We start from the raw sequence: 13120 nt of genomic DNA, 5'->3' as shown, positions 1-13120 counted from the left end.
TATATTTAAACATTCCATTTTCTGTATTAAAATACTGATTACTTGCCACTAAATTTGTGCAAATATCAGCACAAAGATTCTGTGTTGAATGGTAAAATGTGCCATTAATTCCAGTCACTCTGTGGAAAGGAACACTGTGCTCTTCATGATGATTTTCTATGGTGTTGGTGCAGGTGGCTCTACAGAACGGACACTGAACCCAACAGCACTGACAGAAGTGATCAATCAGAAGCTCATCTGGTCTGAACTTATAGTCCAGATTTACAGGAAAAGTCTTTGTGTTAAATCTACTGCTGATATCAGACATTATAGCAGGAAGTTCTCGTCTTATCACATCTTCTAGGAGTTTGAAATCATCAACACCTTCATGTTTCACTCCACTGAGGTCTTTTTCAGAGAAGATCAGCACACCTGAGAGCTGCTGTGTGAAACTCTTCAACCACAAACCAACATCTCCTCTGTTGACTTGAACATGTTTAGTAGATTCATGTGCTGCTTTCATGATCTTCTGCTGCAGGAGTTCAATGTTCTTCTTCATCTTGGGTAAAACACTGACACTGAACTTATCAGTGATGTACCGACTGACTTCTTTTCTGATGAAACTCTTGAAGTGATCTCTGGGATTATAAATGTAGTTCATGTATTTTTCAAAATCCTCCATTTCAGCCACTGTCTTCAGGATGTGTTTCTCCAGATTTGATCTGTTTCCATTCAGTGATTCACAGTTTGATCTCATTTAATCTGTCAGATCTCTAGCAGTCTTCTTGTAGACACTCTGCTCAATGGGCTCTTTCAGTTTCTGACAGATGATCTCACCAAAAATGGCAGCTGATGCAGCTCCAGCTCCATGCAGGTGTTTTTGGAAAATAATATAGTTCTCCTGTTTCTTCTTTTTAAGATATATTTCAGGATTATTGGCTTCTCTGAACATCCTGTGTTGGTCAGTGATGATCTTGTTTGCTTTTTTACATATTGAAAGAACTAAATGAATGAAGAATTTTTTCTTGAACTTGTATTTCACTGGTCCTTCCTGATGTTCTGTGACTCTCTTATTGATGCATTCTGTGAGTTGTTGAATGTAGCTGATGTTGTATCCCATCTTTGAAATGTTAAATGACTGAATCATTCTGTCTGTCTGCTGTTCAACATCTCTGACTAATGAACTTATTTGGGCTTCTTCCTCTTTAGAGAGACTGTAACCAAGTTTCTCTTTTGTTGTTCTGAAGGAATCTTTAAAAACAATGTTTTTCTTGTCCTGTACATAATATGAATAACTTGACAGAGAGGAAATATCTCTGTTCACCTTCAGGTTGTTTACAGGGAGATATCCTTCATAGATGTCACTGAGGATCTCTTTCACATCTCTCATTATGTCAATGTCTTTGATTGCTAGAGTGTCTTTTATTATCTTTTTCACACTCTGTTCCCAAAACAAATCAAACTCTTTCTTCAGTGTTTCATTATTTGTTTTGTCTTTGAGTTTTAAGGCAAGTTCTTTGCTCTTTTCATAGAGAGTGTTTTCATTATATGTCCTCTGAGCATCAATCTTTTTCTTCAGGTCTCGCTGCTGAAGAATCTCATTTAATTTCCACTTTGTTTCTCTCACAATGTTTTCCTGAAGCTCTTTGATTTTGATTTCAAATGACGTTTTCCACTGAATCATTATATCTTTATCTTTGTCTTTCTCAAAGAATTCAGACATTGATTTTTCCACTTCTTCACTTGTCTTCTTCAGTTCTCTTTGAAGATCAGTTTCCTCAATCTCATGAATTACTTTATTATCTACTTTATTTTGTAGTTTGTTCTCAGTTTCCATCATGGCACTGTGAAGACTCCAGGACCATTTGCTGTATTCGGTCTCCAGTTTCCTGTAAGCTGTGACTTTCTAGAGTTAAAACCAACACAAATAGTTTATTAACAATTCTTGAGAAAGAATAGTTCCCTTTTGAAAGGCAACTCACACTCAAAGTCATAGCGCAATGGGGAGCGCCCTGCTGAGGAAGCTCCACTCTCATTTGTCTCTCTTCTCGAGGGAAGAGGGACAGGCTTCTGTGCTCGGTAACACACAGAAGGAAGTGTTTAAGGGGTGTTTATCTTTCACATGCTTCAGTGGCTGATGAGAGTGTTTTGCTGATTGAGGATGTGTTGTGTCTTGCGTCCTCAGGATCAGCAGACGGTGCTTTATATAACATTTTCAGTGATGTGTGGATTTGTGTTCAAAGTTTTTTGACATTTAATCACACACACAACTTTTGTGTTGTTTGTTTGGGTAAGGAGCACACGTGTTCAGTTCTTGAGAGAGCTGTTTGCATGCAATGTGAGCGTTTCCCTCAGGAAACCCCAGTCTTATTTTATCTTATGTCTTGTTATCTTCCCGAGGGAAGAGTGTCAGGCATCTGCACCTGTGTATGATGAGCCTTCCTTTCCCTTTTGATATCCACTCTGAGATCTAGAATCGAGAGGGCATGGAAGAATCCGTATTTGACCCACATCCATTGACATCAGCATGTAATTTATGCAGTTGTCCAGGTGTTGAATGAGCTTGGATACGTGTCGATGCCCCCATCAGACGAGATGTTTGCGATCTATCTCGTGGCTGGAGAGGCATCAACATTGCTTTTTCATCAGGCCTGAGGCTGGGCCGATGATGTGTTTGTTCCATCATTTGGAACCTGGCACAGAGCTTGATAGTGAGCGCATCCTTTCATGGCAGGCCACTTTTACATTTAGGCCGCCGATCTCTAAAGTCTCAGGTCGAGCTTTTTAGGTCACCTCACAATTGGTGAGAGCTGTTATAAATTCAGTGACCTCAACTCCCTAAAGAAAGGAATAAAGGGGAAAAGGAATAAAGCTATGCATCTCATTAGGAACCCTACGTAGAGTAACCAGCCTCCACAGTGCTTTGAAAAAGAAGCACTCTGTAGATCCAAGGTCGAGCAGAGTAACTCCCCTCACTTGCAAGGGTTGAAAAGTGCTATGCTGAGTCCTGCTCTCCAGGATGCCCATCTCTACGATCCGGTCTGAGTTGGTTACTGCCAGTTTGCAGTTCTTCTTTCTGGATGCCTCCTCGGGAGGCAAGTGTTTCAGAGACTCTGTTTAGGAAACAGACAGTTTGCTGGTCAGACTAAGTTGCTAGAAAAGTAAGACCAGGCAGGCATTCCTGGCGGCATTTGGGGTCGACTATGCTCCCCTGAGAAGTGACTGGCTGGAACACATTTTGGCTCCCTGGCCACATTCCCTTAAAGGGACCCCTTCTATGTGAAGTTGTTGGTTCCAAGCCTTTTAGCGGCCTTGGTAGGCCTCTAGGTATTTGGAGGCCTCTTTGAGGCTTATAGCTTGGGTGTTGGCTGTAGGGAATGCTGTCACTGACAGCCTATTGACCTGTGACCCGTAGGGGGAGTGATCATGGCATTTCAGTTGAAATGGCTTTTTCTGACATTTGTCACAGCCATTCTCTTGCATCCACTCCCCTCAGCATGGCGGCATGGGTATATCGTTCCCCATAGTGTTTTGATGCAGTGCGAGTTCCCTTTCGAAAGGGAATGTCTCAGGTTACACATGTAACCATGGTCCCCTGAGATAAGGGAATGAGACACTGCATCTCTTTGCCATGCCTCGGGACCGCCTGCTGAACAGTCCCTAGACGAAAAGTGGATGACTTGTTCTCTAGACGCCCCTTAGGTGTATTCGGGTCGCACTAGTAGTGAAGTCATAGGCTGTCGCCTGCCAATAGGATTGCCATGATTTGATAAGCATTTCAGACACTGGTTCACGAGGAGGCATTCCCCATAGCGCCATGACGCAGCGTCTCATTCCCTGTTCTCAGGGAACCATGGTTGAATGCGTAACCTGAGACGTTTTCTTAAGCTCCAAGGGCATAATACTAACAGAACGAACATGAAAGACCAAAAATGACATGAACGCTCACCTGTATTGAATCAGAGCAGATCTTCTTCATCTCCTCTTTCTCTCTTTCATATTCCTCTCTCCACTCCACTTGTCTTCTCATTAGCTCATCTTCATGATGTTCTTCAAGGAGTTTCACTGCTACTTCAAAAGTCTTTAATTGATCTTCTCTCATGTTTATTTCTTCTTTCAGTCTCTTTTCTAAATCCTCTAGTTTTCCCCGTCCTTCTCTTTCTATTCTCTCTTTCTCTCTAATTATTCCCTCCATTTCACTCTTCAGTCTCAGAATCTGTTCATCAGCAATCTGCTTTTCTCTCTCTCTCCTTTTCTCATCTTCTTCTTTTCTGATCTTTTCCTCTAGTTTCCGTTTCTCTCATTCCCATTGTTCTCTCTTAATTTTCTGCATCTGTTCCTCTCTCTCCTCTTTGTGTTTCATTTTTTGTGTTTTATATTGTTCTTCCCTTTCATTAAACTCTTCTTCTCTTCTCTTTCTCTCTGTATCATTATTCTGTCTTTCATCCTCTATTCTCTTCATTAGTCTCTCTATTTCTGTAATGTATTCAGATTTAAGGGTTTCTTTTTCTTTCTTTACATTTTCTTTTTCTTGCCTAATTGTCTCCATTTCATTTTTTAACATCTCTTGTTCTCTTTTTGCATTCTCCCTCATCTCTCTCTCTTGCTCCTCTTTGTCTTTCATTTCTCTTTTTTGTCTTTCTTCTCTCTCTCTGAATTCTTCTTCTCTCCTCTTTCTCTCTTTGTCATGATTCTTTCGCTCTTCCTCCATCATCATCATCATTTTCATTTTCTCTTTTTCATGTTTCTTCATCAGTTCTTCTCTTTCTCTGTTCAGTTCCTCCATCATCATCTTCATCTTGTTTTCTTCTGCTTCATGTTTAGATTGAAGATCTTCTTTCTCTTTTTTCATTCTCTCTCTCTCTTGTTTCAGTCTCTGATTAAATTCATCACAAACTCTCTGTTCTTTTTCTCTTCTTTTCTCATCCTCTTCCTCTCTTCTTGTCTTTTCCTGTAGTTTCTGTTTCTCCCATTCTTCACGTTCTCTCTTCATCTCCTCATGGATCTCTCTTTCTTTCTCTTCTTTCTCTTTTATTTGTGTTTTAAATTGTTCTTCTCTTTCTATATATTCTTTTTCTATTTTCTTTCTCTCTTTTTCATGATTCTGTCTTTCATTCTCTATTTTGTTCGTAAGTCTGTCTATTTCTGTGTCATATTTCATTTGAAGTTTTTCTCTTTCTATTTTTATTTTCTCTTTTTCTTGCCTCATTTCCTCTATTTCATGTTTAAATGTCTCTTGTTCTCTTCTCATCTCGTCTCGTATCTCTCTCTGATGTTTCTCTTGTTCTCTTATTTCTCTTTTAAATTCATCTTCTCTTCTTTTTCTCTCTTTGTCATGATTCTGTCGTTCTTCCTCCATCATCATCTTCATTCTCTCTTTCTCTTCTTCTAGTTCCTTCATCTCCTCTTCCTTTTCTCTGACTCTGTCCATCAGGATCTTCATCTGTAGTTCTTGTTTTTCTCTTTCCATCTGTCTGAACATCTTACAAGAGTAGAAACTCCCTCCGTTTGCTTCCACCATGTTGTCTATCTTCTCCAGTAGATCAGACACCTGTGTTCGGTCTCCAGTCTGATTATTATTGAACACATGGAATCTGTTTCCACACGCTTCAATCAGATTCATCAAATGAGATCCAGGTTCTCCCAGAAACTGTTCAATGGTTTTGTCCTTCAGATAATCTCCTCTGGTGAAGAGCACCATGGTGTACTTTAAAGATCTCTCACCAAACGTCTCTTGGATGATTTTCACTGATGTAGCTTCTTCTTGAGTGAACCGCTGTCCTAAATTGAGCACAATGATGAACACATGTGGTCCAGGCAGGATCATGGAGATGCAATGGCTGATTTCTCTCTGGATCTCCTCATTACTCAGTTCAGTATCAAACAGTCCTGGAGTGTCGATCACAGTAACGTGTCGGCCGTTGATTTCAGATGATTCTCTCTGACTCTCTTTAGTAACTGACTTATGAGATGTTTCTGCTGTAAATGTATCATTTCCTACGATTGTATTTCCGGTTGCACTTTTCCCAACTCCAGTTTTTCCCAGCAGCACAATCCTCAGATCATCCTCACTTTCTGTTAAACCTGTACAGGAGAAAATGCACCAGGATCAATGCAAACATCACAGATGAAAATTGTGAACAATATTTTGCAAGTCTAATGAAATTTTCATCAGTAATCATCACAACTTGCTCTTGACATCTGAGTAAGTAAGCACAGTGATGGGAGATCACCTGATACTCTGGTCATCCAGCCAGAAAGAGTGAAGGATGAAGATAGCATAGAGTGACAACTCACAAGACCAGCACCATCCTTGATACGTGCTTTTTTAAAATGACTTTCCAATGAGGAAAATATATTAGAGATGGAATAACATTATTAAAGTGCCCCTATTATGGCATTTGAAAGGTTCCTATTTTTGTTTTGGGAGTCCCCAACAACAGGTTTAAAAGCATGCAAGGTCAAAAAACACTTTATTTGTCTTATAGCATTTATTTTTACCTTATTTGCTCAACGACTCCCAAACGATTCGCTCAACGATTCATTTTGCTGAACCCTTTGTTTGCGTGATGCTAATCTGCAGTGATTGGTCTTCTGCTGGTTAACACAGTATAGTACAGTATACAGTGCTTGCATTACTTACGTTATATTATAATAATGATGGTGCCCCGCTCTGTTCTAAAAATAAAGACTCAAGAGAGGAATTAAGTTGTTTTGTGTTTATGTTAGTGAACCTAGCCCACAGCTCGGTGGTAAACACCCAAACACTCATGGTATATGCGTTAGCCCAACGCAGAAACGTATTGATAAAGCACTGCAGTTGTACACCAACGTATTGCTCTATTCTTTATCATAACTCCAAGTAATAACAACGATAAACATTTGACACATTTTTAGACAATTGCGAGTGAACACATATTGCTGTTAGCGTTTTTCAAAATCTACAGAAAGAGACATACATTGGAAAGTTCAACATGATAGCTTCCAATATGATAACTTCCACTATAGTTGCAGGCAAATCAATACCATTCTCTAGCCACCCAAGTATGACCACACAGTGAGGTTCATTCGTGTTGGTGCCAGACTCCACAGTCAACTACAAGACGCAGATGTTATTCACCCAGTTGTTCTAGAACCATCCCAAAAAACAACCCATCTCCTCATTTAGGACAGACAAAGAGCTTCACCAATCCGGTTCTGAACAAATCGTTGTGGAGCTCTGCCATAAGTACTGAATTTTATGTGGTAGAGAAGCCATTAAACAGCAGCAATACTTGTGCCCTGATAGTCAAAGATGGCCAACTAAACCAACAATGCATCAAATGACTGATCTCCCTCAGACCCGACTGCGAATATTCAAACCCCTATTCTTCTTCACTTGAATCTACTGTTTTTTCCCTTTACAGCTAAAGTAGGTAAACAGTTTAAGAAACTGAGGCATTTTGTTTAAATGCCATGTGCTGTCTACATATACCTTTTAAGATGCTCCACATCTAATGTGTAGTGTCTTATTAACTCACTGTCAGGCATTTTGCAACACATTTCTTCTCCCTCTTTGTGTTTCGGCCATTTTCGCAGCTGCTACAGAAACTCTTAAGCTAATTACATTTTTCTTTAATAGGATCTTTTCTTTAACTTTAAGAGGAAACCTAGGCATCTTTTCTCCTGTGGAACACTTGACCTTTAACCTTGTTTTTGTGTAGTCAGAATACCTAGGATTTTGGGATTTTAAGCTGTATAGTTTAAGACCCGAGCTGATTTTCTGGTCATTACCTGGTGACAGTAAATGTGTCTCTAGTGAATTAATTTTCTTTTTCATCTCTTCAAATTGCAGCAGTTTTTTCATCTGTGCCTCCAAAAATGTCTCTGTGGTGAAAAACTCTCCTCTGCTTTCTTCCAGCATCTTCTCAATGTTCTTCATCAATGTGGACACTTGTGTTTTGGGACCAAAGAAATTATGTCGTCCTCCAAAACTCTCAATGACAGACTGTGTTTCTTCATTGAGTTCTGCTGTCTGATGCTCTGAATTCTGCATTATGAGGATCATCATGTGTTTGTTGATTTTTGAGCTGAAGATCCTTTTGATTGCCTCCATTTCTGCTTTGTCTTCATTAGTCAGTGGAGTATCAGGAATAATGAGGAGGAAAACATGAACTCCAGGATGACAGAGAGACAGACAGCGGAGAGTCTCACGCATCACTTCCTCCTCTGAGAGCCGAGAGTTGAACAGAGCTGGAAGCTCCACCAGGCTGATCTGACGTCCATGAAGCTCCACGTCTGATCTTCTGTCTGTCTGCTGCAGGATCAGCTCTGATATGGAGGATTTTAATGTCCCGTCACTTCCACCCACAACCAGATTTAGCTTTACATCATCTGAAACTGATAGAAGAAGGAAGTTTAACAAAACCTTTGATTTATCATTAGAAACATCAAATATCATCACACTCACATTTTTTCATGCCTTGTTGTTTCATTGAGAAATACTGTGAAGCCTCATCTTCAGCACAATCCAGGTGTTGTCCATCATTCATTTGCACAATGTCCTCAAACACCTGCAGAAGATCATCAGGAGAGCTGCTCCTCTGAAGACTGAAGTGTCTGTTGAAGCACTTCTGAATGATCTTCTGTAGGATGTCATTGGTTTCAGTGGGCTCTTGTGTGGTGAGCACCATGGTGTGTTGATAAACCCGCTCAGAGAAAGAGTCCAGCACCTTCTCCACACACTCTTGATCTTCTGCTGAACACTGATCATGTTTGAGGAGCAGAACAATCACATGAGGTCCTGGAGCAGAACAATCACATGAGGTCCTGGATCAGACAGAGACACACACTCTCTCACTGTCTGTGTGAACTGATCATCTGAGATGTTTGTCTGGAGCAGCTGAGGACTGTTGATGACGGTCACGTGTCTGTCCTTCAATCTTCCTCCGACTCTCTCTACAACATCTGGAGGAGCTTCACTGTCAAACGCTGCTCGTCCCAACAGGAAGTTTCCCACTCCACTGTTTTCTGACACACTCTTCCCCAGGAGGACAATCCTCAGATCCTTCACTGAAACAAAGCACACATGTGATATGAAGAAAAGTCAACAGAAGCAGACATATTTGAGGTTCAGATTTGCACTTATGTTGCAGTGTTTTTGGCCATTTTTCAGTGTAAATTGCCCATAATTTCTACACACTCTTTATCACTTCATAATATATTTGTTCATCTATACTAGGGGTGTACAATCCTGCTCCTGGAGGGCAACTGTCCAGCAGAGTTTAGCTCCAACCCCAATTAAACATACCTGAACCAGCTAATCAAGGCTCTTAGGCATACTAGAAACTTCCAGGCAGGTGTGTTGTGGTAAGTTGGAGCTAAACTCTGCAGGAAAGTAGCCCTGCAGGACTGAGTTTGGACACCCCTGATCTATACTCAAACTTACTCAAAGGAGGTAGGCTTAGGCTCTCTTCTCTCCTAGAATCAGGATTCTGGGAAGCAGTCACTGTATAAAAACAAATCATTATACTTGACTCCATAACAGTAACATTATCAACTTTGAATAATATTGCTGATTGAAAAAATTATTTGAAGTGGAAGTACAGCAAAATCCCCAGTGTAAAATTAACACTGCTCTGTTAATGTGGGAACCACCAGCAAAGTTAACACTGAAGCACTGTTAGAGTTAATGAGATAATTAAGTGAGTAAATGAATGAATTGAGCATTATTGAAGACGCCTGATGAAAAATGAACAGAATTACTGGCTATATTTACATGCAACCAAATAATCTGTTAGTAATCATATTGATGGCTCAGTTGGACTGAAAAGCTTTCACGTAAATGCCTTAATCGATCCGACTGATCTCAATCCGAATGAAATTTTGATTGGATTGAAAGGGATGCTTTGTTCCTTTTCTAATACGATTGAGTGTGCATGTAAACACTTGTTCGTATTCAAAACCGCTGCACTTGTGCAATGATGTAGAAATAGTGTAATGACATATGACGCGTAGAACGAGCTGTTCGTCCTGTTGAATTAAGTGAATAAACTGTCATATAAACAAGTGTCCTGTCATTCTAAAATTCTCATGAGTCCTTATTTCAGATTCTCATCCATAGACAACTTGTTTTGGGCACAGGCAGGGGCATTTTTATGAGTGATAAATATAAACAGCTAGGCACCATGGTTCATATGCTCATTGTCACCAAATTATGACCAGAAATGGATAAATATTAAGTCTGTCATTTAAAACAAATAAACAACCAATGTAGGCGAATGGTTAGTGGGAAACACTGTATATTCGTGCAATGTGCGCAAATCAAAAAATCGATTCTGATTTGAAGCTTGTGACATAAACGCGCACACCAACCCTATCACTTTATTTAGTGTTCATGTAAACACTACATTTAGATTCATCACTCGGAATGAATTCAGTCCAATTGAAACAAAAAATGTGCATGCAAACATAGCTACTAAAGCATAGCTACTACATAGCTACTTCCAGCCTTCAGAAATCAACTCAAGATAAAAGAAGACATTAAATCTCTGAAGTTTTCAGCAGAGGAGGATTAAACAACTCCATAAACAGCATTACCAGCTTCACTTATTAGACACTTTAGAATTAGAATTTATCAGTGTTGTTTCTCTGAACAAATGAAAAGAGCTAATTTTCACTGAAAATGTAATTAAGAATTTGTCTCGAGACTTCATCAGATATTATATATATATCTCCATTTATAATAATCTATAATCGATAATAAATATCTTCACGTAAATAAAGTGCTTCAAGATATTTGAATTCTTTAATAGAATCCCAGTCATTTGAAAACCTGTGTTGTCTGTGTTTTATCACCTGTGCTGGACATGTTTAGATGCAGATCATCTTCTGTAACTCCTGACATCTTGTAAGAGATTCTTCACAGTCCTGAGACTCTCTTCATTTCATGAGGCTCAAACATTGATCAAACTTTCAGGTTGAATTCACTGTATGAGCCTTTAGACAAAACCATCTGCTGAAGCATAAATGTAAATTGTTTGATGGGACAGTGGGGAATGACATCTAATGTTAAAACATACGTTTATAATGCAAGCTCCCTTTAAATACTGTGCTCAGTTCAAGAATTGAGGCTGCATGAAATAGGAAAAAATTACATTGCTATTTGTTTTTCTGCATCATATATTGCGATGTGAAAACTTCACCAGATGACTTGAACAGCTCCATTTGCAAGGAATTGATCATTCTAGAATGATTGGGGTGATTTTGTAGGATAGAAAATAAATTACAAGCATAAATATATACAACAGAACAAAGGTACAAATTAAATGAACAGTGATTTATGTTTTTCAGGTAAGTCTAACTTAACATTGCAGATCCTGCAAGCCATATAATAAATGTGATTTTATATTTATTATTTGAAAGAATTTAAATTGCAGTTCCATGTCTAACCTTTTATTGTTTACCAGGTCAAGTTTGATATGGGATTTAAAAAGTATAATTGGGATAAGTGATAATTTTTAGAGATGGTAACCTAAATACACTGTTGAAGATGCTTACATCTAGCATGTGCAAAACATGAATTCATTAGCTGCGTCCCAACTCAAAGGCTGGATCCTTCAAGGGCACATTTAAAGGCTGATTGCGTCACCACAACATGACGAAAGCTGTCCCAATTCAAAGGCTCCTTTAAATGCAGCCTCAAAATTAATATATAATTATTATTACAAATTAATATATAATTATTATTACAAATTTATATATATATATATATATATATATATATATATATACACACACACACACACACACACACAGGTGCTGGTCATATAATTAGAATATCATCAAAAAGTTGATTTATTTCACTAATTCCATTCAAAAAGTGAAACTTGTATATTATATTCATTCATTACACACAGACTGATATATTTCAAATGTTTATTTCTTTTAATTTTGATGATTATAACTGACAACTAAGGAAAATCCCAAATTCAGTATCTCAGAAAATTAGAATATTGTGAAAAGGTTCAATACTGAAGACACCTGGTGCCACACTCTAATCAGCTACTTAACTCAAAACACCTGCAAAGGCCTTTAAATTGTCTCTCAGTCTAGTTCTGTAGGCTACACAATCATGGGGAAGGCTGCTGACTTGACAGTTGTCCAAAAGACGACCATTGACACCTTGCACAAGGAGGGCAAGACACAAAAGGTCATTGCAAAAGAGGCTGGCTGTTCACAGAGCTCTGTGTCCAAGCACATTAATAGAGAGGCGAAGGGAAGGAAAAGATGTGGTAGAAAAAAGTGTACAAGCAATAGGGATAACCGCACCCTGGAGAGGATTGTGAAACAAAACCCATTCAAAAATGTGGGGGAGATTCACAAAGAGTGGACTGCAGCTGGAGTCAGTGCTTCAAGAACCACTACGCACAGACGTATGCAAGACATGGGTTTCAGCTGTCGCATTCCTTGTGCCAAGCCACTCTTGAACAACAGACAGCGTCAGAAGCGTCTCGCCTGGGCTAAAAACAAAAAGGACTGGTCTGCTGCTGAGTGGTCCAAAGTTATGTTCTCTGATGAAAGTAAATTTTGCATTTCCTTTGGTCCCAGAGTCTGGAGGAAGAGAGGAGAGGCACACAACCCACGTTGCTTGAGGTCCAGTTTCCACAGTTAGTGATGGTTTGGGGTGCCATGTCATCTGCTGGCGTTGGTCCACTGTGTTTTCTGAGGTCCAAGGTCAACGCAGTCGTATACCAGGACGTTTTAGAGCACTTCATACTTCCTGCTGCTGACCAACTTTATGGAGATGCAGATTTCATTTTCCAACAGGACTTGGCACCTGCACACAGTGAAGCTACCAGTACCTGGTTTAAGGACCACGGTATCCCTGTTCTTAATTGGCCAGCAAACTCGCCTGACCTTAACCCCATAGAAAATCTATGGGGTATTGTGAAGAGGAAGATGCGATATGCCAGACCCAACAATGCAGAAGAGCTGAAGGCCACTATCAGAGCAACCTGGGCTCTTATAACACCTGAGCAGTGCCACAGACTGATCGACTCCATGCCACGCCACGCCACATTGCTGCAGTAATTCAGGCAAAAGGAGCCCCAACTAAGTATTGAGTGCTGTACATGCTCATACTTTTCATGTTCATACTTTT

General features: G+C 39.6%; 2 protein-coding genes and 1 long non-coding RNA gene across 3 annotated transcripts; all 3 read right to left on the bottom strand.

The window, feature by feature from the left end:
* Nucleotides 1–173: 173 nt before the first annotated feature.
* Nucleotides 174–4273, bottom strand: LOC127508652 (interferon-induced very large GTPase 1-like). The gene is made up of 2 exons (XM_051886789.1): nt 3929–4273; nt 174–1885 (listed from the first exon to the last, which is right to left on the bottom strand). Exons 1-2 carry the CDS (start codon nt 4172–4174, stop codon nt 737–739), a joined length of 1395 nt encoding a protein of 464 aa, XP_051742749.1. The 5' UTR covers nt 4175–4273; the 3' UTR covers nt 174–736.
* Nucleotides 4102–8763, bottom strand: LOC127508644 (putative autophagy-related protein 11). The gene is made up of 3 exons (XM_051886772.1): nt 8429–8763; nt 7753–8358; nt 4102–6063 (listed from the first exon to the last, which is right to left on the bottom strand). The coding sequence occupies exons 1-3, from the start codon at nt 8649–8651 to the stop codon at nt 4280–4282; spliced, it is 2613 nt and encodes an 870-aa protein (XP_051742732.1). The 5' UTR covers nt 8652–8763; the 3' UTR covers nt 4102–4279.
* A 22-nt stretch (nt 8764–8785) lies between these two features.
* Nucleotides 8786–11638, bottom strand: LOC127508664 (uncharacterized). The gene is made up of 3 exons (XR_007928853.1): nt 10816–11638; nt 9407–9466; nt 8786–9030 (listed from the first exon to the last, which is right to left on the bottom strand). It is a non-coding gene; the product is annotated as an uncharacterized LOC127508664 (long non-coding RNA).
* Between the last annotated feature and the right edge of the window lie 1482 nt (nt 11639–13120).

This window comes from Ctenopharyngodon idella, chromosome 3 (genome assembly GCF_019924925.1).
Source record: "Ctenopharyngodon idella isolate HZGC_01 chromosome 3, HZGC01, whole genome shotgun sequence".
Lineage (NCBI taxonomy): Eukaryota > Metazoa > Chordata > Actinopteri > Cypriniformes > Xenocyprididae > Ctenopharyngodon > Ctenopharyngodon idella.
Note: the sequence above shows the minus strand (reverse complement) of the source record. Positions and strands in the feature narration are given on the sequence as shown.

What these genes read in the sequence shown, in the direction of transcription:
- LOC127508644 (XM_051886772.1), bottom strand. Translation starts at nt 8,651, where the DNA reads ATGGTGCTCACCACACAAGAGCCCACTGAAACCAATGACATCCTACAG. An exon ending in ACAACAAGGCATGAAAAAAT is followed by an intron (nt 8,359 to 8,428) that starts GTGAGTGTGATG and finishes TTCTTCTATCAG; the next exon opens with TTTCAGATGATGTAAAGCTA. An exon ending in GACACATTTACTGTCACCAG is followed by an intron (nt 6,064 to 7,752) that starts GTAATGACCAGA and finishes TCTCCTGTACAG; the next exon opens with GTTTAACAGAAAGTGAGGAT.
- LOC127508652 (XM_051886789.1), bottom strand. Translation starts at nt 4,174, where the DNA reads ATGGAGGGAATAATTAGAGAGAAAGAGAGAATAGAAAGAGAAGGACGG. An exon ending in TCTGCTCTGATTCAATACAG is followed by an intron (nt 1,886 to 3,928) that starts GTGAGCGTTCAT and finishes TTTTAACTCTAG; the next exon opens with AAAGTCACAGCTTACAGGAA.